We start from the raw sequence: 27,323 nt of genomic DNA on the forward strand, positions 1-27,323 counted from the left end.
TTATTATTTAAAAATTAATCATTTGCAGACATACAGTTTTTAAAGCATTTTAACTATAATTGTATCATTAGTCAAGAGTAGGAAAAGAAATGGAGGTAAATCCTGACATCAACTGTGCATGATCAAGCAGTTTCACAGCAGCTTAACAGTGCTGAAAGCCAAAAACCTTCAGCTCCAACTATTGGTTACAGCAAGAAATGCTCTTATCTTTCAGGAAATATTTTAAAAAAATCCATAAAATCCCCCCCATAATAATTCCAATCTAAAGCAAAACAAAATGAACTCAGTTCTCCTACTTTTCCAGTATCAGGCAGAGTTGATAATCACAGGATTTTACTCCAGGAAGGAATTTTTTGAACCATACGATATTTGACATTTAATTCTTCAAGTCTTCATTTTTACTTATTAATATGATCTTTGATAACCACAGACATCTCGCCTTGCATTCCACACAAATCCACACAGCAGATGCCATCTTGGGAGGACAAAAGAAGAGACAGATTTAACTAATCTACACGTGGTTTGACATTCTACAGGTGCAAGGAAAAATAAACCCAAACAATCCCACAGAGACTGAACAAATCAGAAGGACAGTAAAATCTGAAGTTGCAAATATTTTACTTATTCAATTGAGAGTATTATGGGAAAAGAAGAAAAAGTGCTGGGAAGACAGGCCCAGAGAGCAGAGGAGCTTCAGCAGAAAGACAAAGACTGATGCTAAAATCTAACACCTGCACAGAACACCAACACTCACATGTTGGTACAAAGGGATGCATCATTTTGGGAAGTTTTGCACACTTTTAACATATAAAATCTGACATGTAACCCAGATATGAGCAGTGAGGAGCCAGGAATTGCAGCACAGCTCGTTCCCCTGGTGTTGCACATCAAACCAGAGGCACAAAAATTGGCTGGAGCTCAGCAATCCTGCCCCCAGCACTGCTCAATCCACAGGTCAGACCTTCTCCAGGTTGCAGTTACTGAGTTTTACCTGTATCATCAAAAAAAGTGTCAGTCTTGAATGAGAAAGTCACTTAAACACATACTTAAATTGACTTCACTGATGTGTAAGTACTTAAATATTTTGCTAAGTCCTTTAAGTGCTAATTTAAAACAAGAACTACTATGCTTGCAAAGGCAGCTTTTAAGAAGGAAGTAGCAGCACTAGCTGCTTTAATTAATATCTCTAATTATGAGCACTCATAAGTTATTTAACAAAATGTGATTTACAGTTTATTTCCTAGTTAGATAAAGTGTCTATGTAGCCACAGATTCAGTTACAGAAGTTTTAGAGCACTTGGCTTTGTTTCTAACTGAAAAGAAAAACATTTTCAGAGACAAGGTAACAAGACATCAAAAAGTTGAGGGGGGTGGGTAATTTTTTTATAGTAGTGTAAGAGGGAAAAATCCTTCTACTAAACTATGTTCTTCAAGTTAAATTTCGGTCAATAAACCAATAAATGGCTGAATTTTTGTTCAGCTTAAGCGGTCAGCTGTCAGACCAAAATGAGAAATGCAATGGGAAACTTACCTCAGAATTACCAGGTTCATCTTTAATTTTGTCTAATAGTCCCTGCTGTGGGGCCATAGCTTTAGCATATTCGTCATCCAAAGGCTCCTTCTTAATTCTAATATTTGGTGCAAAGGAATTCCCCAGCTCTTGTCCAATAGATTCCTTACTAGAAAATAGGTAGCTAGACTCCTGAAACAATAATATGAAAAAGAATTCACCCTCCTGCATCTGCCATGAGGAGTTGGGCTGCTGCCAAGGGGAGTTTGTGCTGCAGACCAAGAGATTTGGGTCCTGCCAAGGTGGGAGAAATGCTGGGCAGCAGCTGCTGCCTCATCCTCCCTGCAGCCCCCTCTCTCATCCCACCCCCAATGCTTTCCACTCCTCTGGGCAAAGCAGAAAACACCCAGCTCTGTAAGTTGGTTGTTTGGGAGTGTCTCCTGTGGATACAGCTGCTCCCTGGCTCATGTGGAAAAAAAGCAGCAGGTCAGGTGGATGCATCCAGCTGTAGGTTCGGCTCACCGGTCACTCCAACCATGCTGAACAAGAAAAGTGGCTACCAAAAGAATCCTCAATCCAAAGAGAGGCTCAGGAAAATTTTACAAAATTATATGTACTGTTTAAGTAGCAAAGATGTCTAAGAGTCAGAAGATCAGTTTCCTTAACACTCAAATTTACACTCAAATACAAAATACGTATTTTGAATTATTCCAGCATATTGCTGCACTTGCAAAAGTGGTTGAAAGATCTATAGCTTACCCTGAAGTTAGTTTCTGGAGTTTGTGGCGCTAACTGCGTCCGTAATGTTTCTTCTACTTGATTATGAACTGAGGAAAACATATACATTAAATAGAAATGAATACAGGTTCCAATGCATTTCCTTTAAAACTATCAGAGACTCATCCTGCTCCCCAACCCCAGTGGCTGACAGCACCTCACCACTATTAAACTACTCCCTTTCTCCTCCCTGTAGGAAAGGTGGTAATCCCTAAAGAGAATTGGCTCTTTTTAAATTATTCTATTGGATCATCATTTTCCCATTCCAGCAAAATAGTTGCAGGCTTCCGATGCAAATTCTTCATTCAGAATTTTCCACACCTCAGCAGGTTCTGAACTCCCCTGTTTTGACATTTAAATCACAAAATACTTTTCAGAGTAACATCTTCCAGCTTTTTCTTTGCTGTTCTGTTCTTTTGCCTTTTCCCCTCTTCTCAGGAAATAGCATCTTCTGCTTTTTTAGAATATATCATTTAAAAACTTAGGATTTGCCTAGATATTGGATATTTCCATGAGCATTTATCACTCTGGTTTCAACTACTGCCTGCTTTACCTGATCTTTTAACTGTATGCATTTACAACTTTCTGAAATACATCTTATGTACAGAAACATTCTTCCCTTGACTTCAAACTGAAGTTACAAGTAGAGATACATCTGTAACTTTATTATTAAAGATATCTTTATTGCTTCTCTATCATTGGTGCCACCTGGAAGCACTGATTTGAAGATGCTGTTGCTGAACATTTAAAGTTTAAACCTCAGAACTAGAAGCTGTGAATGTGAACAAGCAGCCAGGAGTGCCTCACGTGCTGGCTCACCCTCCCTCTGCTGAATAAGATTAAACCATGTGTTCCTGCTTGGGTTATTCTTAACTCCTTCATTCACTGCTCTGCTGCAACTTTCAGAGCTTGGGAAGACAAAAATAAATGTGTGGGCAGCAAGATTATGGAGACTGTCAAATGAGAAAGGGATTTTAGGCATCTTTGGTTCTTCCCATGTTGGCTGGATGAAGTCCAAGACACAAGTATTGGAGGAAGAAGGGGAGCAGTCTCCCAGGAAAAGCAGATTTCAAGCTATGTTCTGGCTTAGTTCCTGCAGACACTAACTCCTTTCTAGCAAGCCTTTCCCTGATACTATCAAATCCACACTGCTTTAAATGCCTAGGCATTAGTGAACAATTGGTGTTTTGCTCAAAAAATCTTTACTGGCCACCAACTTAACCTAAACTTCACCACCTTTTCTTTTAAGAAGCTCCATGGTCTATAAAAACCAGTGAGAAAAACCAAAAGGAAGCTTGAATTGTCACCCAGCTTGGTTCAGGAAACCACAACAACAAAGGTTATGTTGAGGCTCTGTAACAAGCTGTGGAGGATGAGACCTCCCTGACACTGCCAAGCCCTTTGCAAATCCTCCTCCTAAGACAGAGTTCATTGGATTTCAGGGTTCTTCATAAAATGCTCCCCTACACACAGCTCTGCCTGTTCTCTTCAACAAGGTGATGTTTTTAATAATTAGCCCTATTGCTGATTTCTGTCTAATTCTTTCTTCCTCTTTGCTGGGCAGCCAGCTCTATGATGGCAACAGTTACCTGCTTTGTCAAGAAAACTGCTTTTCAATCTAGAATCCATATCTTTAGGGATTTTTTCCAATCGTTTTTCACGTTCTTGAAAATGTCCTTCTCTATTCTTGTCCTTGGCTGAAAAAGTCTCTTTGCCATTATCTCGTGTTCTGCTAAAATCTTTTCGAAGTGATTTAAATACAGGGCCCTGCTCAAAGGGGGAAGTGAGATCCTTCTGGATTGCATTCTGAACCTGAATTTCTTTTTCACTGTCCAGTTCATGATCTGGAACTCTCTTGCCCTCTTGCAGATGATCTTCATCATGAATTGCTGAAGAAAGAGTGTCTTTTGGAGTGAAATTCTGCTCATCTTCGTTGTCACTCCCAACAACAGGTATGCCTGCAAGATCCCCAGAGTTCAGAAAATAATCATGATCATCACCCTGCAGTGAATTCTCAGCTCCTGCTCGGTTGGGTGCTCCGTAAGACAAGCTGTCCAGGGCAGGTGCTAAGTTGTGCTCAGCGTCCTCAGACATCTCTGCATCCAGAATTTCACCACCTAGGGGGAAAAAAATCTCAGTGAACTGTCAGAAAACTGACCAATTTCACGTGTAATGAAGGCGTGAGTGTCCTAATCTGGCTGATGCTGCAATTCCTTGAATATTCTCAACCTTTTCATGCCAACATGACTGTGAAAACATTGCTGACATAGAAAGGGTTCAGTTGCCCTCACCACTCTGAGGCAGAAGCTGAACTGAGTAAAACTAACCAAAGAAAGAAAAAATATTAATTTCCATTCACCTCACTTGGAGCACTTGTGGAGAAGGCAATGCAGGAGGGAATGAGCAGGAAGGGCTGGGATGAGGGCAAGACAGTCTTGTTCAGCAGCAATGACACTTCCAAGAAAGGCTTTGTGAAACTATGACATTAGAGAATAAATAGAAATACTTACATTTTTCTGTAATATCAAATACCGCATCAGATTTATCTTCAAACTGTAAAAAAGGAAAGCACTGTGTCATTGTCTTGGTCAGCTGCCATGTACTTTGCTAAAAAGTATCTGATCAAAACCAAGCTGAAGGATCACAATTCCTCCTCCTCCTTCCTTCCTTGCCTCAAGCAAATTTTTATGAATTAAGACTGAGAAACCACACTAACCCTAATGAGTTCAGAATGCACAGAAAAGGCACACAAGGAAAATTTAGAAATAGTGCTGCTTCCCAGAGGAGAGAGGAAAGGGAATGTCAATTTTCTCTACTACCTGGGATAGCAGTACCAGGTCAAGGCCACAGATTCTGCCCTGATACTCCACAAGCCTTCATTCCTTCTGAACATAAATAAAAAACAGGAGCTTGGGCAGCTCCCACTGCCATGGGCTGCACAGGCCCAAGGGTTTCACCTCTCTTAGAGGGAATTTTCCCCTTTCCAGGAACAGGGAAATGCAATGTTTAAATTCCCAATCCAGAGAGTGTCAGTGTGAGCATAAGCACAGAAGACCCAGATGCTGAGTGCTGCACAAACATCTGGCTGCATTAAACATCCTCTGACAGATGTTGAAGTTGTTGGCATGTTGGATGGTGCCTGGAGAAGGAGAATTAAAGTTTCCTTCAGAATGTCCAACTCATTAGCAGCCTTGTTTTCTGCCCAAGAGATGACAGTAATTCATTTAAGCCCTCTCTCCTTTCTCTACACTTCTTTCCTGCTAGATCCTGCTCACACTGCAATTCTTAAGCCATCTCAGGGAAAGTAATGGGATTTGAGAGCAAAGGGATGAGCCCTGATTTCATTTAACTCAAGTCATTTAGTTGATAAATCCAGTATTTCTCAGGGCTGTGATGGGAGCTATCAGTTTGGTAGCAGGGAGCTCTAGGAAAGGATGACAACAGACTGTCCCAGAGGTCATTTGATGGCAAAACGTCCCTTTCCAACACCTCTTGCAGGTCTGCAAAGACAAGGCAGCTCCTTCAGCTTAACTGGACACACATGGAATAGTGAGGGCATGTCCATCAAGTCAGTTGGATACCTCACCAGAACTTTCTGGTTTCTCTGGGCAGACACTTGAGGCTGGAAAAATAAAAGAGAACCAAAACAAAACAAAAAAAAGGATACAGTTCCACAAGGCTGATGCAAGTCTTCTCCATGGAATTATCTACAGGGAAAGAGTAAGGAAACACCTCCCAGGAAGGTTTGCAAGGCCTGAGCTCTGCAATAATTTCAGGAGTGGCTGGAAGATGGAAGTTTAATGTTGATCTAGGAGCCCATTAACAGTCAACTAAATTTACACAGCTGTAAAATTAATCCCCATAAATACTGGATATACCAAGTGCTCATAGAGGCTGCTGAGGACAGGGACAGCAGGGGTGGGCTGCTTTTACAGAAGAACATGGAGAGGAACTTGTTGTCATTTGATAATAATATCAGAGCATGATGTTTTTGGAGGCAAAACAACAGCCCAGGTCCTTGACTCTACACTGACCTTTTCTTGGTCCTTTTTTGCTTCCTGTCAGGAATTTTCTATCTTCTCCAACAGATTTTGATGGTGGGATGAAGGGAATTTTCAGCTGAGATAAGCTCATCCTTTTCTCATGGTAGATTTGTATCAAAGGAGTTCTTTAATCTTTTGAGACCCAAAGTACCTGGGGGAAAATATTCCAGGTCCTACACAGCCCTGGCTGCCTTACACAGCCAAACCCTGAGCGTTCCTGCTCCTCTTCTGGTGGTAACAAATCTTTGCCAACAGCTGACAACCCCAGGAATGCTTGTATCACCAAGGGATACATTTTACAGTGTGAATCTCTCTCACTGTTTCATTCAAAGAAACACTAACAGGCAAGTCAGCACAAGGGGCCACCTGCAAGAGCATGAGGGACTCCCAGAAACTTTCTGGAGGAGCTGGAAAACATTTACAATCTACCTGGAATGAACCCAAGACACTTCCCAAACACAAGGTCATCCTAGGGAAAAAAACAACCCTGTTTTGTTTCTTCACTCATTATTTTGTGAGGATATGAAAAGAAGAATTCATCTTCTTTGAAAAGGTTTTTGGATAAAGAGGAAGATCTGTGTCTGTGGTCAAAAGCTTTCCCTGAAAATATTTATAAACCTATTTATAAACCTATAAATTTATAAAATTCAATGTTTTAGGCTATGCCTTTAGGAAGTCCAGCATCTGACAATACCAGCAGCTTTATCTAAGCCACCATCTAGTTTGTGACTGTGAACAGCATCAGAACTCCCACATAGTGTAAATTTAAAGGGAAAAAACCAGGGAAAGTGTTGGGATGATTGTATGTGTGTACACATATGTATCTACACACACATAAATATATATATATATATCCCAAACAAATTACTCCTTCTATAAGTCTATAACTGTATTGTCCCTGAATTTAGAGCTTATGTATTTTTTTTCAGCATTAATGTGGGGTATTTTCTTAGTTATACACTTCTAGTCCCTTCCCCAATGTCACTGAGATGCCATTAAATAATTATTTAATGGCACCTCAGGAGGAAATTTTGTGTATCACCAGTTACAAAAATGTGTCACTTTAATAAATCATGTACATTAGCTTTTAACTGGATTATGGCCTTGTATCACACAGAAATATGAACAATAATGCCCAACTTACTATTTCTACATTATTCTATTACAGTTCTGCAAGGCAATTCCCTCTCTCAAGTCCTCATGCTTCCTCCTTTCATCACTGTTAATTCCTTTTCCTTCTTCCACTCAGATTTTTTAAGATTTTGTGAGAAGTGGAGCAAAAGTACTTGAGGGGCAAACATGGAACTGATGGCATTTCCTCTGCAGATCTAAGGAGAAAGGTACCTCAACACCTCACATAAAGTCTTTGATAAAAGACTTTCCTACAAAAGTCTCAGGAACAGAGTTTTCTGTTCAAATACTGAGGCTTCAACTCTTCAACTCAGTCCTCAAAACACACTGGTATTTGTAAAACAAAACTCAGTAATACAATATTCTAAACCACCTTCATTAAGTCATCTTGGCAAATATTTGCCAGAGAATAATAATTCTTAGTGGTTTTAATCATTTAACTCCATAAGGGTTTAACACAGAACAGTTGAAGTTTGGTATTAGTGAAATTCAATGTTTTAGGCTGTACTTTTTAATGACTGCCTCATTAGCTAGGACTGCACACAAAGTGGTGCTCTGCCTACTCAGGCTGTAAAAAACAAATAAATGAATGAATGAAATGAAACAAGAATACAGAAATGGTGACAAAACAATGAGGTACTTCTGAAAGCAATGTGACTTGCTTAAAAGTAACTACTCTATAAAAAAAGACAGCATTGCTTTTATAAACAGAATAAAATTCCACCAGATATGTCACTGGTTTTTATAGATGTACATGAGACTGAGGGAGCAGTGTCACAGCCTCAGCACCAATCTGCCTGAGCTGGGAGTGGAGGACAGAAGGACACACATTTACACTTCAATACAACATGCTAATTTGAAATAACTAAAAAGCTGATCCATACCTTCATGATGTTCAGCATAGCCATGTCATCCATAAATCAAACAATTCATAGATTATTTTTGTGCAGTATAAAGAGGGAAGCTGCCTATGGCTACAGTATTGCTTTGTATGCAAAACAGAGAAATCCATTAAGAAATAAACAAACAGTGTATCTACTTTACACACACAGAATGTCTTTCTAGCAAGCTTCTGAAGTTTGATCCTAGATTTTGATATACCCATAAGCAAACTGTGGAAAGGAAGCAGATGTAACAGAACTGCAATTAAAAATAGACAGAAATGATTCTCAGTTTGCCTGTAGTTTCCTTGTCCCTCTATGCACACAGCATAACCCCCACTCCAGGACTCATTCCATTGAGAAGACATGAAAAAAAAATAAAAATAAAAAAGGAATTGAAATTTCCATTGCTGTTCTTGAGGGAGGTGGGGTGAGCTGAGGAAGCATCCCCTGAACTTTTCCACGTGGCAGGGAGGGATGGGAGGCAGGGATGGTAGGAAGGGATGGCAGGGATGGCAGAGAGGGATGGGAGGCACGGATGGCAGGGATGGCAGGAAGGGATGGTAGGGAGGGATGGAGGCAGGGATGGCAGGGATGGAGGCAAGGATGGGAGGCAGGGATGCCAGGCAGGGATGGCAGGCAGGGATGGCAGGGATGGAGGCAGGGATGGCAGAGAGGGATGGTAGGGAGGGATGGAGGCAGGGATGGCAGGGATGGAGGCAAGGATGGGAGGCAGGGATGCCAGGCAGGGATGGCAGGCAGGGATGGCAGGGATGGAGGCAGGGATGGAGGCAGGGATGGCAGAGAGGGATGGTAGGGAGGGATGGAGGCAGGGATGGCAGGGAGGGATGGAGGCAGGGATGGCAGAGAGGGATGGAGGCAGGGATGGAGGCAGGGATGGCAGAGAGGGATGGAGGCAGAGATACCAGGCAGGGATGGAGGCAGGGATGGAGGCAGGGATGGCAGGAAGGGATGGAGGCAGGGATGGAGGCAGAGATACCAGGCAGGGATGGCAGGCAGGGATGGAGGCAGGGAGGGCAGGAAGGGATGGAGGCAGGGATGGAGGCAGAGATACCAGGCAGGGATGGAGGCAGGGATGGCAGGGAGGGATGGAGGCAGAGATACCAGGCAGGGATGGAGGCAGGGATGGAGGCAGGCAGCAGCCAACCACGCTGCACCTCTGGCACCGCTGAACTCCGCGGAATTCCCCAGCAGCTCCTGCCGGAGCCGCCTCCCCCCAAAGCACGGCCAGCCCGAAGGGATTTGTACCTTCCGAGCACCTGGGGAGGGCAGAGCCGGGCTAACAAAGAGCCGGGCTGCTGCACATACCTGCCACAGGAAAGGAAAGGCTGCGGCAGGAAGAGAACCTGCCGGGGTCACACCATAGAGCCGAGCGCAGAGCCCCCCCTGGCCGGCCCCGGGACCCCGGCACGGCGGGGACAGAGAGGGGACAGAGAGGGGACAGCGCGGGGACAGCGCCACCCTGCCCGGGGACAGGCTCCGAGTCCCTCTGGGGACAGCGACAGAGGCAGCTCGGCACGGTGAGTGGCGCCGAGGCTTCCCTGAGCCACGCTGAACACTTGGAAAGATTGTTGTGAATCTAGGCTGAGGGTGATGCAGTGGGGAGTTCTTAAAGGCAAATCCCAAATGTAAAAAAGCAGGAATTTCCCAGCTGCTTATGGCTCCCTACATTCTGTTCAAGGAACACAGTTTTACCTTCCATCTCACTTACATCTTCAATTTTAAAGTATCAGGACAGAAGATTTAGGACAGAAGATTTAGGTAATCAAGTGGAGATGGTGATGGGAGTTCTTAAAGGCAAATCCCAAATGTAAAAAAGCAGGAATTTCCCAGCTGCTTGTGGCTCCCTACATTCTGTTACAGAAATAGTTTTACCTTCCATCTCATTTACACATCTTCAATTTTTAAGTGTCAGGACAGAAGATTCAGGCATGTGCTGCTCCCCTTTCATTTCTGCAGTTTAAGAATTCTGGATCATTCACCAGAAATCACAGGGAGCAGTTCAGCATGGGATTTTATCGTCCCTTTCTGCCACCAGGCTTTTCTGATATTCCTGAACTTTTGGAATATTCACAGGCCAATTCCAAACAAACTTTACAGTTTCCACACCCACCCAGCACACACACAGAACCTGTATATTGTTACCAACATGCACAGGGCCAAAATGAACTTGTCAAACACACAGAAGTTGCAGAGAGCCTTATTTTTTTCTGGAATATTGGTGGGTTTCATCTATACCTACAAAAACCATAAGAGGATTCAAGCCCTTCTCCCATTCACACACAAAATCATGGATTTGAGAAGGAAGCAGCTGCACATGTGATGGTTTCACTTGGCAATCACAAGATCCCAGTTTGGTTTGGGTTGGAAAGGACCTTAAAGATCATTTTGTTCCAAACAACACCTCCCACTATCCCAAGTCTCCTCCAACCTGGCCTTGGACACTTCAGGAATGGGGACAGCCACAGTTTCTCTGGGCACCTGTGCCAGGGATTCACTACCCTCAAAGGGAAGAATTTCTCCCTAATATTTGTTATTAACAACAAATTTCCTTGCAATTGTCTTTGCAAAGATATCAGATTTCGATGTGCTTTGGGTTTTTCAATTTAGAAACAGACACAAACCACACAGCAAGCAAACAAACCAAGACATCCACAAGAAAGACTTTGTTTCCAAACAAAGAATTTCTTCCCTCAAAACCTCACCCTGGCTCTGTGCTGAACTTCTCTGCTGCTGGTAAGACACAAACAACCACTAATGCTGAGATTTTGGTTACACTGAAGCTGTAAATGAGCTGAAATAAAAATAATTGCAGTGTCTCACAGCATAAGGAAGGAGAGCTAAATGGGAATTACAAAGTGTAAAAATGCCCAATATCAGAGCAGGGTCTGTGTCACAATATGTGTGTTTATGCTGTGATACTCAGCAGTTACTCCAAACCAATTGTTTCAGTGCAGTTACATATTTTAGCTTATTCCACAAGCAGGCCAGCACTGTCCAGACCACAAATGTGTGATTTTGGCCAAAGTTTTCAAAAATTTGGCTAGTGAGAAGGTTCTGCTCTGCAAAGCATGGAATCCCCTTAATTCCATTTAGCTCATCAAGAGAGAGCCATCCATCATTGTGTCCTTTAGGGAAAGCCAGTCCATGAAATACAACCAAGAAGTGCCAAAGGTGACAATCCAGGGTGGAGCAGCAGCACTAGAACCTCAGGAAGATCACTCCATGTTTCATCCAGAAAGATGATTAATTATGTTAGTAATTAGTTGCTACTAGTTATATTACTAATAGGAGAAAAAAAACCAAACCAACCCACTGTAAATGAATTTTTAAAGAGAGTGAACTGTTTGAACTGTTTGAACCTGAAGTTCTCTGCTTGTCATTACAATCTGGCCTCAATTAAGAAACCCACAAGGTGGTTTTGTGAACAAATGGGGAAAATTCACAACTGTAGCAGTTTTTGCTTGACAAAGGCAGCAGGAGCATGTCCTGCCCAGCCTGGTTTGTGTTCCCAGCCCCACTCTGGAGCCTGGCTCAGCTCCATCAGGTCCTGCAAGTCCTCTCCTTTCTCCTCAGAGCTCAGTGCCAGCAGCAATTGATGGTGCAAATGGGAGAGCCTGGATGTACATCCAACTCAATTTCAGTGTTTCTCTTCATTCTTCAAAGTACCTTCCTAATTCTGGCTTCCTTTTTGCCTTTTCCACGATTCAACACAACAAAATCCTGTTAATAGCCTGCATTAACTGTACTTCATAAAGCTTTCTGAGCAAACAGCACCATATAAAGATGAATTTCAATGCAGATGAAATCTTTTTCATGTTCTTTCAAGTCTTTTAAGAACTATCAAGACTTGCAGAAATACACAAAGAAGTTATTAAAAACATAATAATAATAATAAAAAGGAAGTACTCCAAAATGCCTCCTGTGGGAATAACTCTGTATAGTTGTGCTAATTCTGTTTGGAGTTCTTCTCACCTAAATTTAGACAACTAAACATTCGTTTATTAGGCTAATGATTCAGATTTCCTCTCTTTGCAAAGGAAATTAAAGAATTCTGGCAGCAGCAATTTATCCTGCCCTGGGACTGTGGACCAGCTATCAAAAGGGAAAAGGACCAAATATAGAATTAAAGTCTTGGCTTTGGCACCAAAATTCTGATGTATTAAACTTTGGTTATGACAACAATTGCTCATCACACTTTTTTTACTAAAAAACTCAAAGGCATTAGACACAACACACTTTTAAATTATCTAATGTAGAGGTAACCCCTATAATACTTCCAGCTACTCTTAAAATTAAACAAATTTATCTAAAACAGCAGAAAACAAAATTAAATGCATTACCATCATTCGTCAATCAGCATTTGCAGAAAAAAAAATACATCACATAATTTTTGGATAGAAATCAGTTTGGTAAAACAAATTACAGTCTCTTAAATGTCTAATTTTCCTTGGAATTTCTGAGGAGCACTTCCAGAGGAAGGGGATGGCACTACAGGCAGAACACAGGCTGAGAGGATGGACACTGCAGCACCCCAATCCTGCTGAGATGTCCTCAATGAAATTTCCTCTGCTGCAGAAACCTTTTGAAGAGTTCAGAGGATCCCAGAATTCAGAGGATCCCAGAGAACAAATGTTACAAGCAACAGCACAAGTGAGGTCCAAGAGCTCTTAGGCCTTTACCACTCATGGAATTGATGATGGGAATCATCTGAACTGAGTCAGCACTGACAGAAAACCTTGGAGTTGTGAGAGAAAACTCCCTGTGAGACTTAGGGAAAGGCATTGTGGAAGGAATGATGGGGTACAAGTCACCAGTCAGAGAATCACAGGATGGCTTGGGTTGGAAGGGACCCTAAAGATCATCCAGTTCCAACCCCTACGAGAGAAGAGCTGAGATAACCACTTCAAGAACATTGTGAGTGACTTCAGAATGAAATTCCACCATTCCAAAGATGCAAAAGGCCTTGAATTGGGCACAAAGAGCTGACTTAACTTTCTGTATTTTACACAACTTAACCTAAATGCCTGGGATCAATTATGCTCATTTTTGGAAAGACAATTCCAAGATTTTGACATTAAAACATGCCTTGAGAGGTGCACAAGCCTTGGCAGAGAAACATCTTCATCATCTTTCTACCATTCTGGAGTAATTCAGCACCAAAACTTTCTAAATAAGATGCTCTCCTTCAATTTTTAATTACAGTCATGCAAAATTAAAAATCTTTTGCAAACATCTGTTTTATTAATGTGGACACCCAAGTGTTCACCTGTTCACACCACATTCATTTCCAACAGTCCAAGTGTCAAATTTCAGTACAGCCCAAATTGTCTTGCCTGGTCCAGGGAGTTATCAACAACTGTTGTAAATAAATGAACTTTCCAGTCAAAACAAACAACTGTTCAAAACAATGCTATTATGCACAAATTAAAGTTGAATCGCCAAAAATGTTTTTATAAACTTCATAAAAAACATACTAGCAGATATCTTGCAAGTTAATATTGATCTTGTATAGTAAATGCTTTCCTTAGCATACACAACAGTTTGATTCAGGGCAGAAATTAAACTGCTCTAAAACAATTTAGACATAAAACCTTACCAAAACCTATTAAAAATCAAATTAGATAAGTCTGTCAGTCTTAGATTGGCAAAAATGTTATTCTTTAGTTTGTTGAGTTAAAAGATGGTGATTGCTTATCCATGGGATTTGCAACATGCCAGCTTCAGTGGATGTGCTTCTGGAATAATTGCAGAGATTTTAATACTGCAAAGAACAATTCTGAAAACACCACCAACTGCTAAGCTCCTGTCTGAAGAAATCATTCAATCACTCTTGATTTTCTCCACACAAAGGAAAATAATTTTTACAAGAAATTCTTGTTATGCCTTAGGCACAAGACTTGGAAGAATCCAAAGCCATGACCTCCTGCAGAATGGGAACTGGGCCACTGTGGGAAGGGAACTGGGAAATGCAGGTCTTCCACGAGCTCATTAATTATTAGGAGATCTCTGTGTGCTGGATTTACAGCTTGCTCACTCCTCACAGGCTCCATCAGCCTGGGGAGCAGCCCAGGACTCACTTCTCCCCACGTTCCTCAAGAACATCTTGTGGCAAAAGCAGCTTTGGGATGATGCCTCACAAGGCAAGTTGTGTTTTCTCTTTCCTAATTTACTTCACCAGAGCAACACCACTTTCCTGGATCATTCCTAACTTTTACTGAAGCCCTGTGCTGCAGCAGGAGCAGAGAACATTCATTGTCAATGCCAACAGCATGGGAAGCTTTCCATAACCTGCAGGGACACGTGGAGCAGGAACTGATGGAGACTTCCACACTTGGCACCCAGGGAATAATTAGCCAACAGAGAGAGAAATGATTTTTCCCAAGACCAATGAAGATTATATTGACCAGATGATGAATTTGTTATTCCTCAGTGGGTAAGTGACAAGCTTGGGAAGGAAAAAGGCAACATTCTCTTTTTCTGTAGGTAACACCAAGTGATAAAAGGAGCACGTCAAGGCAATGAGCATGAGGAAACCAGAGACACCAGCACAGACTGCACAACCTCTGAACAACCTGCTCCTCAGACTGCACAACCTCTGAACAACCTGCTCCAACACCTGGCTGTCCTCATGGTGCACAAGTGTTTCCTGATGTCCACTAACACTTCAATCACTGGCAGTGAAGTTTAATTCAAGAATTCTCAAGTTACTGCCCCACATGCAGCCATTTCCCTTCACACCTCTTGCACCTAGCCAACACCTGATTCCCCCAAAGACCTGCACATTTATGTACTGTGAACAATTCCACGAAATTCCTGGAGCCTGTAAGTGAATGGTTTGCAAGACACAGGTTTAAGAAACTCAGAGATGATTTTCACTCCCTTACTGCAGAGTAATCAAACATCTACACAACTCACTCAAGTGAGACCCTGAGAGGTCATGCTCTCTTTGGTAACAATTAGTTTTCTCTTTGGTAACAATTAGTTTCAATGTTAATCAACAATTACTTTCACAAGTTTCAAGTTCCCCGATACAAATTCAGCAATTAAACTTCTCTCCCATGCCCCAGTGGAAAAGTTGAGCCTCTGCTCTTGTTTTTCCCAAGGCTGGAGAATGAACGGGAAAGCTTCTTCATCTTTGGGGAAAGGGAACTGGACAGCTCAGTCTTGCAGTGGACTGTTGACTCTTCCACTCAAGCAGAAACATGATTGAAACCTCATTCCTGGCAAAAAGCTTTCAATTAAATGCTACATGTGTGAAGGAAAGAGGAGTGGACTCATGGTAAGATTATTTTCAGCACTGCTTAAAACATTCACCCACATTTCCTTCACAACTACAAAGTGTTGGCCACAAAGAACCTTCCACTGATTTAAGAGATGAAGCAGTTCTTCAAGTAAAGTTAGACTTGATCATCTTGGAGGTGTTTTCCACCCTTCATGATTCTATGATACCAAACAGATGAGAAGGGACAGTGTGCTTACAGACCAAGAGGTGACAACGATGGCCCAAGCTGTGACAACGAAGCACCAAGAGCTGGGATGTTCATGGCAAAGGCACTGGCACAAGGGCTCCAGCCAAGTCCTGGAAGGGGCATGGCCAACACGAGTCACACAGGGGCTGCAGCCAAACCCTGGCATGGCCAACACGAGTCACACAAGGGTTACAGCCAAACCCTGGCATGGCCAACACGAGTCACAGAGGGGCTACAGCCAAACCCTGGCATGGCCAACACGAGTCACACAGGGGCTACAGCCAAACCCTGGCATGGCCAACACGAGTCACACAAGGGTTACAGCCAAACCCTGGCATGGCCAACACGAGTCACACAAGGGCTACAGCCAAGTCTGGAAGGGGCATGGCCAACACGAGTCACAGAGGGGCTACAGCCAAACCCTGGCATGGCCATGGCTAACAGAAGCCATTCAATGCTCACAGCCTGAGCATCCAAGAACTGCATGGTGCTGCCATCTTGGCTCACTCTGGCCTGACATGGACAACTGGAATTAAGAGGAGCAGCAAGGACATCGTGCTTTAAACAAGGAGACGGACGGTGACGACAGCTCCTGCTCAGCTGCAAGTTTATTACCGAAGTGATGCCCAGACGCTCGTGGCGGGGATGCTCGGGCACTGCCCTGGGGGAGAGGAAGCTCAAGGGCCCCGAGGGGCAGCGCTGCTGGCCCGCGGCCGGCCAGCTCGTGCGGCTCGGTGCCCCCGGGACCCCCGGCCCCGCCCGCCGCCTCCCGCCCCGGCCCGCGCCCCCCGCGCCCCCCACTCACCCTGCCGCGGGGGCCGGGCCCCTCCTCCTTGGCCTCCGCCATGTTGCGCCCCCCCTCAGCTGTCCCAGCCCGGGGCGAGGGGCCGGGGGTCACTCCCTCTCAGCCTCCCCCGCGCTCCGGGGGGCGGCGGCTCCGGGGGGCTCCGCGGCGCGGCGGGCGGGGCTGAGGGGGGGCCCGGCGGCTCCCCGAGGGCGGCGGGTGGGGGGGGGGGGCTCGGACCCGCCAGGCCGCGGCCGCTGCTCCCGGAGCTGCCCCGACCAGCCCAGCGCGGGGCCGCTCCGCGCATGCGCCGCACGCCTGCGCGCGCCCGCGCCTGCGCGCCGGGGGCTCGGCGGGGCCGCGGGGTCGGGGGTGCCCTGAGGCGGGGGGGACGCGCCGGGATCCCGCGGCGGGAGCGGCCCCGGGGCTCCGCCGCCCTCACGGCGCTGCCGGCGGCGACACTGGCGCGGTGACCTCGTGGCGTGGCTGCCGGGGCTGCCGCGCTGGCGGCAGGTGGTCGGTGGGCTCCTGCGGTGAGGGCCCGGCCAGGCCACAGCGCCGCCCTCACGGCGCCCACCTCACCTGTCCTGCCTATTGTACCTCTGCTGCGTTACGCGTGAATGAATTCATTTTGAATGAAGTAATTTTTAACCTGAGTTTAATTAATTTTGTTGGTACTGTTGCAAAACGTGGAATACGTCAAAATCTTCTTAAGGGTGTTCTGTGATGTTATTGTTGGTAGAAGTTATTGTTGGTAGAATTGCCTTGTTAAGGGTCAGGCCTGGACATGCTTCGTGATCTCGGACCTAGAGGGAGTTGAACAAAGCTCGGGGAGAAGGATGTGCAGTGATGGTGGCCACAGGAAATGCACAATTGACAGGACACAAAGACACCTGGCAGAAATGCCAGATCAGGAACAGCCAATAAACCCAAGCTGTAATTGTGCTGAATCAACAGCTGGGTGAAGAATAATTTTTGTGGCAGGGGGAGATCACCACTGCCAACCCATGGACCCAAGAAACCACCAGCCCAAAAGAAACACCGAGCATGGCACTAATTAGCATGAATAGCAAGAGAATTACCCAGCAGAACATTAATTAAAAAAGAACTATATAACATCTAGCCAATGAACACTGATGGCCTATTAAGAAAACTTTTGAAACCATATGTGAGCTTCAGATTATTGAGGGTTTTTTATTGTGAGCAATGTTGGACATTGCCAGCACCCAGAAGTTGGTAAGGACAATGCGCTCTTGTCTCTTTAATAATTAAATAATCTATCTGCTAATTAAAACTTGGTCTTAAAGGAAATCTCCACTTCCCAGTTTATCTGATTTGCACAATTATAGACTGGTGCTGAGCTGCAGCTGCATTTCAGTGGTGACTGAAGTGATCCTTATATAAACACTGTCCTTCAGCTGGCCTGAAATGCTGGATGCAGAATACTGGGATTTGTTTAGGAAATCCTGTCAGGTCTCTCTTAGAAATCATGGCATTCCAAGGACAGGGAGATAATTAATGTCATAATTTAATAATTAATGCTTTTCACTTATGCAATAATCCTCATCCTCAAGTCTAAATTAAAATAATCCTTATCTTGAAGTCTAAAATAATTACAGTTGATGAGTTGTTTTGTGAAATTTCTCCAAAAAATTGGGGGTTTTTTTAATGGCAAAAGATGTTATATGAGAACTGTGAGCCTGATAAGAAATTTTATAAAAAAAAAATTTTAAATTCTTTTCTTTGTAGCTATCTAATTAAAAATTTAGATAGCTACAAAGAAAATAATGAATATTTAAATCTTTTTTAAATGGGGACAAAATACAATAATATTAAAAAATTAATAGGGATTTATATTTAATTTTTTTAAGAGTTAGAAATTCTAGTACCGTCTCAATATCAATATAGGGCTGCACATACCAGGGTTCCTCAGGTGTTTTGCACAAATTTCACTGTGAACACACAGGTGTCCCAAAAGCATGGGGGTCACAGCACAGATTGTGGAGCAGCTGAAAATGCACAGATTTCTCAATGGGATTTTCTAGGAAGACAGAAAATAGAGAAATAAATTTACTACATAATAAACATAATAAAGAATAAATATTTATTAACTTAACAAAAATGCTGAGGAATTCAAGTATGAGGAAGACTTAGAAGTTTGAATTTGGTTTAGGAATTAAGATATTTAGGAAAATAAACTTCCTTTTCTTTTTGTCCTCTGCTTCCTGAGGCTTTGCAAAGGCTGCCTTCATGTTTTCAAGCTGAAGTTTAGAAACTGTGGGTGTTTTTGTGTTGACTAAACCTTTTTTCTTGTCATCCTAGTGCCAAATGCTGAACCACTCAGGATAACCTCAAATACCAGGAGAACTCGACAAAACTACTGTAACTTCTTGGGGCTACATTGTAAGTTTCTATAGAATGATATAAAATGAAATTGTTCAAGCTTTTTATTGGGAAGAGACATCTTTGTGTGGTTCTCCTGAGGAATCAGGTAGTGATGGAACTTTGAACATCCAACAGAAAATGCTTTCAGACCACTGTGCAGAGTATTCTGTGAGAAATAGATCCTGGCACTACAGCAGGTGGCAAATCAGCCATGTGCTGTTGAAATCTCTGCCTGCTGCAGGTTTGCTGAGGGTGCACAAAGGACAGACAAGGGGGTGACAGTGAGAGCCACCATTTAAAGCCAGATCAACCCTGGTGTGGGCTGAGACATCCAAAGCTGTTCTCTGTAGGGTGTTGGAACCAGAGCAGGACATTCTTCAGCTTCTTCAGACTCTTGGGTGTTGTTGGTCCAGCTTTGGGAAGACCTGGCTGTGGCTTTCCAGTGCCTGAAGGGGACAGCAGGAAAGATGGGGACAGGCTGTTTGCAAGGCCTGGAGTGACAGGACAAGGGGAAATGGCTCCCCACTGCCAGAGGGCAGGGTTAGATGGGAGATTTGGAAGGAATTGTTCCCTGTAAGGAACAGGGAGCCCTGTGTGTTCACAGGAGGCTCTGGAACAGGTTGTCCCTGGATCCAAGTGTCCAAGATCAGGTTGGATGGAGCTTGGAGCAGCCTGGTATAGTGGAAGATGTCCCTGCCCTTGGCAGGGTTTGGAACAAGATGATCTTTAAGGTTCCTTCCAACCCAAACCATTCCATGATTCTGTGATTCTGCAGGAACTGTCTGTGCACTAACATGGCTGAAAGAGACACTGCAGAATATGTGGATAATGTGGTGATGACTCCTCAGAACAGAGCAAGATAAATGCCTGGATAAGGCAGGGGAAAGATAAGATTGTTCCACACTATTGTTTTTGAATTGCTTTTTAATTCACCCCTGGAGTGCCCATATTCCAATCTGCTGCACAACCCTGAGTGAGACTATTCCTCTTTAAACCAGTCACATTTAAAAAGGAGCCACAAAACCCCCTCCACATGCAGGCTGCAGTTCAGTGAACTGGATGAATGATCTTTGCACATCCCCAGGGGCATGCACAGCTGAATATAGATCACCCAGAAAACCAGAGTGGGGCTGGGCACCCCTACAACCTGCCAGCCCTGTGGGGTGGGCACCCCTAAAACCTGCCAGCTGTGCAGAGTGGGGCTGGGCACCCCTAAAACTTGCCAGTTGTGCAGAGTGGGGCTGGGCACCCCTAAAACCTGCCAGCCCTGTGGGCTGGGCACCCCTAAAACCTGCCAGCTGTGCAGAGTGGGGCTGGGCACCCCTAAAACCTGCCAGCCCTGTGGGGTGGGCACCCCTAAAACCTGCCAGCTGTGCAGAGTGGGGCTGGGCACCCCTAAAACCTGCCAGCTGTGCAAAGTGGGGCTGGGCACCCCTAAAACCTGCCAGCCCTGTGGGGTGGGCACTCCTAAAACCTGCCAGCCCTGTGGGCTGGGCACCCCTAAAACCTGCCAGCTGTGCAGAGTGGGGCTGGGCACCCCTAAAACCTGCCAGCCCCATGGGTTGGGGTTGGGCATTCCTGCCTCTGCTCCTGCACAGGGTCTGCAGAGAATTCCAGCTGCAGGTGGAACAGCCCTGCTGAGTGTTTCAGGCCAAACATGAATTAATAATAATAAATAATCTTTTCTTTCCAGTGAGCATCCAAATAGGACAGCTTTGGGAGATGGGTGGAGGAAAATACAGCTGTTGCAGATGTTGTACCCACAAAAAATCATGAAATGGTTAAGGCTGGAAAAGACCTCTAAGATCACCAAATCCAGCCATCAGCACAGCAGCACCAGCACATTCACCACTGACCATGTGGTGCTTTGGGCACTTCTTTGTCCTTGTTGCTGTCATGGACTGAAAAGGGATGTGGAGATGAGCAACCAGTGGCCTTTTATGTCCCAGAGATGGCCAAAACTGTGCACACCTCTTAAATTTAGGTGCTCTCATACTGCAGACTCTTCCAAAGCAGGGCTGTAATGCTGTAAGAAAATACAGGGAATATTTCAGAGGAATAAAAACCTGCAGTGGTGTCTCCCCTTGAGCCCTGAGCAGACAGGGGATGTGGGTTTGTGTCCCAGCTCAGGGGCTGCTCTGGTTTGTCCCTCACGTGCTGGGTGGGATCTGCACTTCCCTGGAGCTGCCAGGACAAAGGGGAACGGGAGGCTTGGAAACAACAAGGATCAAGGAAAGAGAAAAGGCAAGTTTTAAAAAGCAAACGCTTAGTCATAGAGACACAGACGCAGGAGGGCTGGCAGGAGCCTATTTCCATCCTGAAACTCCCCCTCATTCCCAGACTTGCTCTGGCTGTGTTTGCTGTTAACATCCCCTTCCCCCACCAGCCACAGATAACTGAAGGAGCAGCCGTTGAAAAAGGGAAAAAAAAAAAAAAAAAGAAAAAAAAAAAAAGAAAAGGAGCAGTTGCCTTGCTCTGCCTGCAGGAGAAATGTCAGGAAGTGTCTGGTGGTGGGTGGGATGAAAGGAGGAAGCTGAACTCTAAAGAGAATATTCTAGCTCTGCTCGTACAAACAAATGCCCCTCTGTATTCTGTTTGATAAGAACATCCAGGAGCAGATCCTCCTGCGTGCAGGAGTGTGAGTAACTTCCACACCTCTGAGTGATTTATTTGTACATGCTGCATTATCCCCAGCACTCCATGAACTGGAGGGGAAAAGATGGAAACAGCTCAGGAAAAGCACAAGCATCATCAATAATTAATAGTGCCTTTTTTTTATAATAGGAATGATCCAATATTAATTAGGAAGTTAATTTCTGTTTGGATGGTTTGTGCATGTGTATGAAATTTGGACCAGGATTTAAGTTCCGTGCAATCATGCTTTTATTCTAATTACAATAATTATAAATCTATTTTGCATCCTCTTTTTAAGTCTCAATAACACAGGCTTTTGTTTCCAAACATGCCAGACAGCAGTTTTTGCACACCAAATATGGCAGCTCTCAGCTCCCCAAAGGGAATCTGGTTATAAATAAAAAAGAAATTGTTTTGCTTCATTGTCAGCGTGCAAATGTGAAAATAAGCCCAGAACACGGGTCAAGATAAATACTTTGGATTTCTAAAGTCACAGAGTCAACAGGGAGGAAAGAACTTAATTGCACACATCATGAAATATTTAAACAGACAGTGACCAACGTGCAGATGTGGGATGCAGACTTTTATAGCTAATTCTGTGTTACAAACAGCTGATGCTGCTCTGCATCAGGGACTCTGAATCTTTCTTACTCTGGAGCCTTAAAAATTGTCATTGCAAAAAGGCTTCAAATTTTGAAGCTTTTTTTTTTTTTTTTTTGTACTGGGTGATCTGTTGGGAAAAATTCTAAGGCAGAAGCACAAAACCCAGACAGAGAACTGAGTTTCTTATTTACCTGTAGATCACCTCCCTCTTGGGACATGGGTGCATCTCATCCACAGCAGACTGGTGGGTGGAGGTTGCCATAAAAGCAAGCAGAAAATTTCTCTTTGTTGCACTTGTTTTCTTATACAGTCATTATCTATTTTCCAGCTGTATTCATGCCTTTCTTGTGCTACCAGGACACTTATTGGAAAGTTTTCCTGATGGAAATCCAGTTCATGTTAAAAGAAGTTTTGTGGCAGATTCATAGCAGATTTTTTTGTTGAAGCAGAAGAAAGGAAATGTGAGTTTTCTCTTAGCTTTTGGGTCTTCATTTTGTTTTTCTATCTGCTCTTGTCTCCCTGCAGAAAATCCAAACTGCCACCCCAAGCAGCAGTGGGAGAGCTCATGCTGGCACCAAGCTCACCCTGTGAGCCCCCAGAGTAAATGGGGTGAGATCAGTAAAACCTGCACAAGATATCCCAGATTGCTTGCAGCTCTGCTAGCCACCATGTCACTGTGATGTTTAGATCTTATTATTTGCCATAATAAGACGCCAAAAGTAATTTTCAAAAAGGGAACTGTTAGACTTTTGCAAAATGTGATTGTGCTCAAGGTCTGGGATAGGTGTCAGGTTGTCAGAGCATCATCCCCTGGGAAGTCTCTTCAAGTGCCTGCTGCTACAGCAGGATTAATTTTATCTTTGTCTTCTGAGAGTCACTGAGGAGTGACATGAATAACCTCTGCAGTTCTTTAGCCATTTGTGTTGTCTTGAATCTTTATTGGCAATTACTGCCCACTCACAAACTCTGGTTGCTGCTTTTTAATATCATCCTGAATTCATGCTGTGACTACATCACTTTTTCCAAAGGCAGCATAAAATTGTTTATTTTAAAATGTCCACCATTTTTGTCTTATGAAGAAAAAAGGGGTTTGATTTTCTCTTTCATCTTTTGTGTTTGTCTTTTAGAAATAGCAGTATATTAAAAAATAGTTATAGAGAAGACATTGCCAGTCTTCAGATTTTTGAGAAAGTCATGGCAGCCTTATGAAATACAGCCCTGTGAGTTTACTCCCTTCTGCCCCACTGACATTCCATGCATAGCCAAACATTAACCAGGGCTCAGCTCAGAACTGCTGGGATTTTGCAGAGTTGTTGTCTCTGTTTCCCTGTTTGGCTCTGTGGGATGGAAGAACAGGATTCTCTGTAACACATCCCATTCTTGCCACATATTTATTGTCACAGAATCCCACACTGGTTTGGGTTGGAGGGGACATTAAAACCCACCCAGTTCCACCCCCTGCCATGGGCAGGGACACCTTCCACTGTCCCAGGGTGCTCCAAGCCCTGTCCAACCTATCTTTGGATACTTCCAGGGATGGAGCAGCTACTGCTTCTCTGGGCACCCTGTGCCCACCCTCACAAGGGAGAATTTCTTCCATTTATCAAGCCTAAATTTCCCCTCTTCTGTGGGAAGCCATTCCTTGTCCTGTCACTCCAGTTTCTGATGCAGAGTTCCTCTCCAGCTTTCCTGGAGGCTCCTGCAGATCCTGGAAGATGCTGTGGGGTCTCCAAACAACCTTCTCTTCTCCAGCTGAACAGCCCCAGCTCTCCCAGGCTGTCTCCATAGGGAAGGAGCTCCAGCCCTTTATTAAATTCACATCTCTCTGGACTTGTTCCAACAGTCCATGTTCCCTTTATGTTGGAGCACCAGAACTGGATGCAGCATTCCCAGTCAGTCTGAGAGAATCCCCTCCCTCAGCTGCTGAGCCAGGGCACAGCTGGATTTCAGGGCTGCATCTAAAGGACCCTGCCCAGCAGGTGACAAAACGTGACAGAGTTTTAAATTCTCTCAATCAAAGAAATACAAAATTAAATTCTTTCTAGTAGGAAACCACAGAAGATTAAATTATTTTAATAGATGGCATGCTTACTGTTAACTGTAGGGCAGTGGGATAAATTCTAGTTCTGTCTATCTCATTTCTCTCCACAGCTCAAGGACATGTCTGGATTGACAGCTTTGTGCTGAGTGTTCCTGCAAGGCACTGAGCATCCTTAACTCCAATTAACATCACTGGGAATGGAGGCTCTTGGAGCCTCTCTGAAGACAGTCTTAGCATGCTCAGCTGTCCAAGGATCACTCTGGGATCACCCACTGGCACAGCAGCTGCTGCTGAGAGAGGAGACACAGGCAGCAAGAGGAGGGAAAGATCACTTTATCCAGATTGTGTGGTCTCATCAAGTCACAGAACTTCCCAACCTCAGAGCTCTCTGTTTTTAAGCCTACAGGCATATTTGTGATGGTGTGGAGGAAAAACCTCTTGGGGAGCAGATTCAATCCTTGCTCGAGGAGAGGTGAAAACAGCCCTGGAGGGAGAGGAGAACCCTCATCACTGTGTGCCAGGGAAAGTTGCTGTGAGCTGAAGAGTCTCTGCAGCAGCTCTTCCACTCCTGCAGTCCTGCCTCAGCTTCAGAAACCAGGTGATGCTATTGGCATTTTGCTTCCTCCTTTATTCTATCAAAGGTCACTTCATGACACTGTGGTGAGCCCCAGAATGATGAAATGTTCTGCAGGAATCCCTTTTCTTCAGGCAGGTTTATCCCAGTGCACCACAGACTCTGTTTAGGAGAGGCTGCAGCAGGGCAAGGACTCTACCCTGCACCTTCTGGGTGCCTCCCTGCTCTGCTCTCCCTTCCCACTCCTCCCTTTGCTTCCTGATTCTTGAAATTCCTGAGCACCTCTAGTTCTGGGACATACTGGAATTTGTGCACACAGCCCTTCAACTGTTTTCCTCTGAGTGAAAATTTTCCAGGGAATGCCCAGGGAGTGCAGACATCTCCTCACAGCATTTAATTGCTTCTTAGTAGGAAGGGATGTTAGTGGGATTCCTGTTTGTTGTACTTGGGACACTTACAGAACCTCATGGGGTAATTATTCCTAATTAGCAACTTGGACACACGCTGCTCCTTCCTCCTCCAATCTGCAATTAATAATACAGACATAATTCAGATTTCTCCTTGCTAGTCTTGTGTTTGTGTTTATAACAAGAGGAAACAGTTTAGGGGGAAAAATGTATCTGAATCAATCACCTGCTGAGCTCCACACAGGGATTACCTGAGGATTATCCTGTGCTCGTGGCAGCTGAGACATTCAGAACTTTGGGCACCTCTGTGGCAGCCTGATTCCCTGGCATATTCCTCTAAGGTCTTTTCCTCATTAGTCACAGACTGCTTCTTACCACGGCTTAATTCAATTTTTAGATCAGTTGTACAGTATGAAAAATCCTCAGAATTAGTAACAGCAGTGTTATTTTTAAATAGATTAGTATTTTGAGGGTGAGAAAGGTCTGGAGTTCTTCCTTTTTTGCTTCTCTCAATGGCTCCTATTAAACTGAACTAATGTATGTGTGCACTGAACATCCCAATGAAAAGATAAATGTTAGGATGGAGAAATTCTTCAACTCTTACCCCAGGTGTCACAGAACATTTCCAGTCTCAGATATATTTATTTATAGTGGAACAGAACTATATTTATTTATTTATACTGGGGAGAACATCCCAAGCTTTTTTCCTCAGTGTCTGTTTTTATACAAAACCAGCCAGCTGAACACTTACAAAGCAGGTCACTGTTACCAGAGGTTGTTTTTACTTCAAGTCCTGCTCAAGCATCAGTTTTTCTCTGATTTGAAGACCAGGATAAACATTCATATTGCAGCTGCAAAACATGGATCTTACCCTCTACTAGATCTGGAGAAATTCAAATCCACTTTGCAGACTTCAGATAAATTCCACAGATTCTTGTATAGATTTTTCATAGAGTCATAGAATCACAGAATATCTTGAGTTGGAAGAGACCCAGAGGGATCATTGAGTCCAACTCCTGGTCCTGCCCAGACACCCCATCAATCCCCCCTTGGGTCCTGCAGAGATCTGAGCTCCCTTTTTCTGTTCTGATCTTTGTTCTGCAGATTTTTGCAGAATTAGGAGAATAATTACACTCTTTATCTCTTTTGAAGAATGATGAAAATTAGTAGCTCCTGAAAATACAGTTCATTTATACTTAAGACACAACACAGGCAAACTCAACCCTTTTCCACTCAATATTATTGTTTCCTGGAGAGACAGAACCAGATGTGACAGCAAGGAGATGCCAGTTGTTAGTTTGTGATAAGAGCCAGTCCCGAATTTGTTCTTGCAGTGATTTAACCTCTGAGACACCTCGTGGTGGAAACACTCACTGCTGGCAGCAGGGCCAGAATCCATTTTAAAACAACCTGGAGTTTCCATCCTGCAGTGCTTGGAAGTGGCTGAAGTCCCACAGGCAGTATAACACTGATTCAGGGCCAGAATCAATCTGTGGCTCCTATTTAATTTAAAATATATAAACCCACAGAGACATTTATTTTGTTGCTGTCCTACAAGGAAAGGCTGAGGGAATTGGGATTGTTCAGCTGGCAGAAAAGACTTTGGGAAGAGCTGATTCTTTCCAGGACCTGAAGGAGCTGACAGGAAAGATGGAGAGAGACAATTTACAAGGGAAAAGGGGAATGGCTTCCCAGTGCCAGAGGGCAGGGATGGATGGGATTTGGGGAAGGAATTGTTCTCTGTGAGGGTGGGGAGACCCTGGCACAGGTGCCCAGAGAAGTTGTGGCTGCCTCATCCCTGGAAGGGCCCAAGGCCAGGTTGGACATTGGGGCTTGGAACAACTCAAGATAGTGGAAGGTGTCCCTGGGGTGGAACTGGGTGGGTTTTAAGGTCCCTTCCAACCCAAACTTCTCTGTGATTCCGTGATTCAATGAAGAATGAAACCGACCTTTGACTTCCCCAGGGTGTCAGAAATATTCATGCAATTGATGTTTTACTACAGCACTGGCACAGTTCAGGTCTGTGAAATTAACGTGGGACTTTCCCTTAGGTTCACACG

The 27,323-nt window shown here is 44.2% G+C and overlaps 1 protein-coding gene and 1 long non-coding RNA gene across 10 annotated transcripts in view; one reads left to right on the top strand and one right to left on the bottom strand.

The window, feature by feature from the left end:
• The window catches only part of ZMYM4 (zinc finger MYM-type containing 4), a 38,975-nt gene extending 22,227 nt beyond the window's left edge, over positions 1 to 16,748 (bottom strand). For 2 of the 8 annotated variants that reach the window (XM_063177590.1, XM_063177589.1), the window contains exons 1-5: positions 16,641 to 16,748; positions 4,798 to 4,840; positions 3,877 to 4,404; positions 2,270 to 2,337; positions 1,532 to 1,702 (exon numbers count right to left, since the gene is read on the bottom strand). In XM_063177590.1, coding sequence (XP_063033660.1) covers positions 1,532 to 1,702; positions 2,270 to 2,337; positions 3,877 to 4,404; positions 4,798 to 4,840; positions 16,641 to 16,682 — 852 coding nt within the window. In that variant the 5' untranslated portion in view covers positions 16,683 to 16,748. Of the gene's footprint in view, positions 1 to 1,531; positions 1,703 to 2,269; positions 2,338 to 3,876; positions 4,405 to 4,797; positions 4,841 to 16,640 lie in introns of those variants that run through there. The other 6 variants (XM_063177594.1, XM_063177592.1, XM_063177595.1 and 3 more) reach the window with 6 other exon arrangements.
• Positions 16,749 to 17,140: 392 nt separating this feature from the next.
• On the top strand, positions 17,141 to 25,419 carry LOC134429914 (uncharacterized). Of its 2 annotated transcripts, none has more exons than XR_010030682.1 (4): positions 17,141 to 17,259; positions 18,942 to 19,022; positions 22,570 to 22,702; positions 24,393 to 25,419. It is a non-coding gene; the product is annotated as an uncharacterized LOC134429914 (long non-coding RNA). The 2 variants fall into 2 exon arrangements; XR_010030683.1 differs by having other exon boundaries at positions 22,599 to 22,702.
• Positions 25,420 to 27,323: the final 1,904 nt, after the last annotated feature.

Source organism: Melospiza melodia, chromosome 27 (genome assembly GCF_035770615.1).
Source record: "Melospiza melodia melodia isolate bMelMel2 chromosome 27, bMelMel2.pri, whole genome shotgun sequence".
In the NCBI taxonomy this organism is placed as follows: Eukaryota; Metazoa; Chordata; class Aves; order Passeriformes; family Passerellidae; genus Melospiza; species Melospiza melodia.